The sequence below is a fragment of the Nansenia antarctica genome, assembly GCF_963989245.1.
Source record: "Nansenia antarctica genome assembly, chromosome: 7".
In the NCBI taxonomy this organism is placed as follows: domain Eukaryota; kingdom Metazoa; phylum Chordata; class Actinopteri; order Argentiniformes; family Microstomatidae; genus Nansenia; species Nansenia antarctica.
Window position 1 is genome coordinate 11,171,511 of NC_137677.1, and position 5,000 is coordinate 11,176,510.

Below are 5,000 nucleotides of genomic sequence, written 5' to 3' on the forward strand. Positions count from 1 at the left end.
GGTGTGTGTGTTTTAGTAAATATAGCGTGTGTGTGTGTGTGTGTGTGTGTGTGTGTGTGTGTGTGTGGCCCTCCTGTGAGAGGTGTGTGTGTGCCATATCTCAGTATGTTAGCTATGCAGTGTAAGTAAGTGTGTGAGTTTATTCTGTTATGTATGTTATTATATCTAATAATGTGTTGAGAAGCAATGGAAATGAATCAAGAAATTGATAGAGTAGGCTAACTTACATTATCATTGTTCTATATGCAACAGAACAGATCACCCAGCATTGCTAATGAAAAGAATCAATGAATGTGAGTCTAATACCAATACTTGCTCAATAGGTCTTAAAATCTATTAAAAGTGGTCTTATAAAGGTCTTAAATGTAACTTGTTGAAACCTGCAGGAACCAGCATAATTATTTTGAGAACAGGTTGCTTACATTAATTATGTTAATGTTATGTTAATGTTAATGTTAATTTTATTTATAATGCGCCCCCCATCCAACTTTTACATCGGCCCGGGGCGCAGCCCGGGTAAAGGAACAGATAAAGACAAAGACATGGACAAGGAACACAGAAAGCAAACAGACACAGACTACTTAAACGAACATCTCAAGGGATACAATTTACAACAAATAGGGAGTAGACTTAGGGAACATCATTGACGAAGAGGTGGGTTTTTAACTTGGCTCTAAAGGAGTCCAGAGTGGGGGCAGACTTGATGGCGGAAGGGAGCGCGTTCCACAGGGTCGGTGGATTTATGAGCGTGTTAAGGTCAGGGCCATCGCAACTTACACGCGCATCATTGTTAGACCACTGTTAATGCTAGAGCTAACCATCTACGGGCAAAAAAAAAAGTGTCGCCTTTTTGGACCATCGACAGTTTGCACCCCTGTGTCCCTGTGGATCAACGAGAAGATGTTGACTGCTCAGGACATGTCATACGACGAGGCCAGGAACCTCCACAGCAAGTGGCTGAAACACCAGGCCTTCATGGCCGAGCTGCAGTCTAACAAGGAGTGGCTGGACAAGATCGAGAAGGATGGGACCCAGCTGATAGCAGAGAAGCCAGAGACAGAGGCCATGGTGAAGGAGAAGCTAGCTGCCCTCCATCATATGTGGGAAGACCTGGAGTCGACCACCCAGACCAAGGCCAAGTGTCTGTTCGACGCCAACAAGGCCGAGCTCTTCACCCAGAGCTGCGCCGACCTCAACAAGTGGCTGGTGGGCCTGGAGGGGCAGATCCAGTCAGACGACTCCGGCAAGGACCTGACCAGCGTCAACATCCTGCTCAAGAAACAACAGATGTTGGAGAGCCAGGTGGAGGTGCGTCAGAAGGAGGTGGTGGAGCTCCAGAGCCAGGCCCAGGCCCTCAGTCAGGAGAGGAAGGGCTCCGAGGAGGTGGACGGGCAGAGGCAAATCGTGGAGAGCAAGTTCAAGGAGCTGCTGGACCCCATGCAGAAGAGGAAGAACTACCTGATGGCGTCCAGAGAGATCCACCAGTTCAACAGGGACGTGGAGGACGAAATCCTCTGGGTCGAAGAGAGGATGCCTCTGGCCACATCGACAGACCACGGCCACAACCTCCAGACTGTCCAGCTCCTCATCAAGAAGAACCAGACCCTACAGAAAGAGATCCAGGGCCACCAGCCGCGCTGCGATGACATCTTCGAGCGGAGCCAGCAGATCCTCCGAGAGGACAGCCCCCAGGGCGAGGTACTAAGAGAGAGGCTGGCCGACCTGCAGCGTCTCTGGGCTCAGATCATGGCGGAGACGGAGAAACGTCACACGCGTCTGGAGGACGCCCACAAGGCCCAGCAGTACTACTTTGACGCCGCCGAGGCCGAAGCCTGGATGAGCAAGCAGGAGCTCTACATTATGTCAGAGGAAAAGGCCAAGGATGAACCAAGTTTCAGTCAGGCAGGTGACCTAAAGAAACACCAGAGAATACACACAGGAGAGAAGCTGTTCTGCTGCTCCCAGTGTGGGCAGAGTTTCAGTGAGGCAGGTGACCTAAAGAAACACCAGAGAATACGCCAAGGAGAAGAACCCACTTTTGCTGAACTACGATGGCCGGTGGTGAACACTGTGCCCCAACGAGGGTCACTGTGTTCACAGCTGAACCCACCATAAACTGATAACATACTCCACTATACATACATACATACATGCACATATATCGCTTTGCAAACACTCCGACATCTACTGATATGTACACACACAGAACACCAGGTTCTGTGAAGGAGTCGTCTGCGAAGACTATGAACTCTTGAATATAAATTTAAAAAAATACTTTGTATCAATTGTGAATATAACTGTAAATATTGCTACCATGGTCAAATGTACATGACAGGCTCCATTTAGGATTATTTGTAATTGTTTCTGGGTCAACAATTAGGGGCCGGAATGTTGGAGCCATTTTCCTTGTTTATTGAATTTAGAAGTTTGGCCTGGGTTTTGTCTTTGCTTGCATTTCTGTTTTGTTTGTTATAGTTATTTTGGTGACAGGCGTGGTTCATGGGGTGGTTTGACCTGCATTGTGGGGGGTGCCCGGTGTTGGTTGCCACGCCCGTTCTCTAGCCAGCTGATTGGAATTGGTATCTGTCTGGTTAAAAGAGTGGGCAGTGAGCCAGACAAGAAAATGTTAGGCACAGGGTAGCCATATGGTTTTTAACCACACAACACTTTATGGAAAGTTTGGTAGCACGTTGTGCTTTACAAAAGACACTTTGTATGGGAGGAATAGAGAAAATTTAATAAAATTCTAAGCTACAAAGTAAATCGTGTGGAGTGCTATCAATCAAAATGTGCGTTTGAACCTAACCCTGTGTTCTAAAAGACACGGCTTGAGCCAGGAAGCTTAGCCGTGACACTTAGGTTGACCTTTGATAATGCAATTGTCATAATTCATATTCAAGCTCTGTGTATTGGAATGTTAATGCAGGAATGGTGTGCCCCTGCCTCTAAGACTGAGGGAAGTTCACAAATATTCTTCCTTGCAGACTTGTTATTGTGTGCTTATAAAGTGTTTGATGTATATAGATATTCAGATGTTGTAGATGCTGTACATAACTTCCACAAGACTTCTATACATAGTCTGGTAACACTTCATTTTACAGTCCTACTACCACTCATAATGATTTGGTATTTTAAAAACAATGATAATCACCAGCGATGATACATATTAAACAGAATTGCATTTATTTGATTGGCATTCTTTATGGCCATTGCAATAATTAGTTATTTCATTCCTTTCAAACGTGATAATATTTTTTTCATTTAGTGAATTTGCATGGGCAGCCTACAGACTTTCAATTAAATATGCAACAAAACACATCCCCATTCTGCATAGCCTAGCATATGAGATCATTGAAGTTCCCTGGGAAAAAAACACATTGATGATGAAAATAATATCAGCCTGAAACTAATGATTCATACTCGTGGTGGGGGGGGGTATTATGCTCTGACCCAGCCAAGAAGTGTCCTCCCAAAGTCCACAGAGGCACAGAACAGCCCCACCAGGGCAAGGTCCCCGAACGCACCTCTCCGTCTCTTAGCTGGCTCTGGGAGGGGAGGGTTAGGGTTAGGGGCAGACAGAGGAGAGAGGGAAACAGGTTTCAGTTTTCTTCTTAAAAAAAAAATTAGTCGTGTAGTTGGCACTGTTTGATGAATTTGGGATTAAAGTTGGAATGTAACATAATATACTGAGATACTTCATTAGTGTATGTTATTGTTTCATATGGATGCTGAAGAATATTTGATGTTCATTCATGCAATAAAAATCAAGCGATATTGTCGTTTGTGGAGTGTGACCAGAGTGTGTATTTTCTTACCTCCAGTGGCGTATCCGTGAGCAAAAATGAACCTGCTTAATATCCATACCATACCCAGACCGCTGGCCACACGCTACAACACACACACACACACAGGAGTTAACACCAATCAGTAACAACCAGTCCCTTAGTACTAACTACCATACATGACTTACAAAATACTGCCAACTTATGCGCGGAGACTGGCATCACACAGTGGATATTTGATAGAATTGAGTCATGTCTTCAGCAGGCAGATGAACCTCTACAGTACGGTGTACAGTACAGCAGCGGTACTCACAGGATGCTGAAGGCCTCCGACGGCCAGATAGAACAGGAAAGGAGTGAGGGCCTCGTTCCTGCCAAAAAGAGATCCATTGATGTCAGCGTGGGGGATTCCCCCTTGTCAAACTGTTCTCTTCTGCTTTGTCCCCTGTGCTCTTCAAGTCTGCTCTTTCAGCTAGCTACTGTCAGCTACCGTGACAGGTGTTTTCATTATGTTCCACATGCGTTCTGGTGGTACACATACGTGTTTTGGTGAGCTCTCTGGATGCAGTTGAAGATGTGTCCGTGCTCTGGGTCATCACTGTACAACGTTGGATACTGGGCCATTGAGGAGAGAATGGCACCAACACTGGTTATCTTATTATCAATACTACACATACAGTATATACACACATACAGTATATATTTTACGGTACATGTGGGGAAATGGTTTATGTCGGCATTTCCTGGGACATGCCAGCATAAACCGTCGACTTGGTACATGATAACCGTTTTCCCACATGTACCCGTCCCTAACATATACAGTAACAAGGAAGAAAGTACACCCTGCTCCACCCATCGACCCTACACCCACCTACTGCCTCACTCTACACGCTGCTACACCCATCTACCCTACACCCACCTACACCCATCTACCCTACACCCACCTACTGCCTCTCCCTACACCCTGCTACACCCATCTACCCTACACCCACCTACACCCATCTACCCTGCACCCACCTACTGCCTCTCCCTACACCCACCTACACCCATCTACCCTACACCCACCTACTGCCTCACCCTACACCCTGCTGCAGCACCAGTAGCCTAGCCTACTGACCTGGATGTTGTATTTGATGCGAGCCTTCACCACCTTGTGTGACAGGTGGGACATGAGGACGAAGGTGGCCGCTCCCGTGAGCACCACGTAGCCATAGTCTT

At 46.4% G+C, this 5,000-nt stretch overlaps 1 protein-coding gene across 1 annotated transcript in view; it reads right to left on the bottom strand.

Annotated features, from left to right (window-relative positions):
- Positions 1–3,098: 3,098 nt before the first annotated feature.
- The window catches only part of mgst3a (microsomal glutathione S-transferase 3a), a 2,685-nt gene continuing 783 nt past the window's right edge, over positions 3,099–5,000 (bottom strand). Inside the window, exons 2-6 of the mRNA XM_080536307.1 lie at positions 4,900–5,000; positions 4,324–4,397; positions 4,096–4,153; positions 3,816–3,888; positions 3,099–3,545 (exon numbers count right to left, since the gene is read on the bottom strand). The exon at positions 4,900–5,000 is cut by the window's right edge and continues 24 nt beyond it. Of these exons, the coding sequence (XP_080392433.1) occupies positions 3,439–3,545; positions 3,816–3,888; positions 4,096–4,153; positions 4,324–4,397; positions 4,900–5,000 (413 nt within the window). The 3' untranslated portion in view covers positions 3,099–3,438. The remainder of the gene's footprint in view (positions 3,546–3,815; positions 3,889–4,095; positions 4,154–4,323; positions 4,398–4,899) is intronic.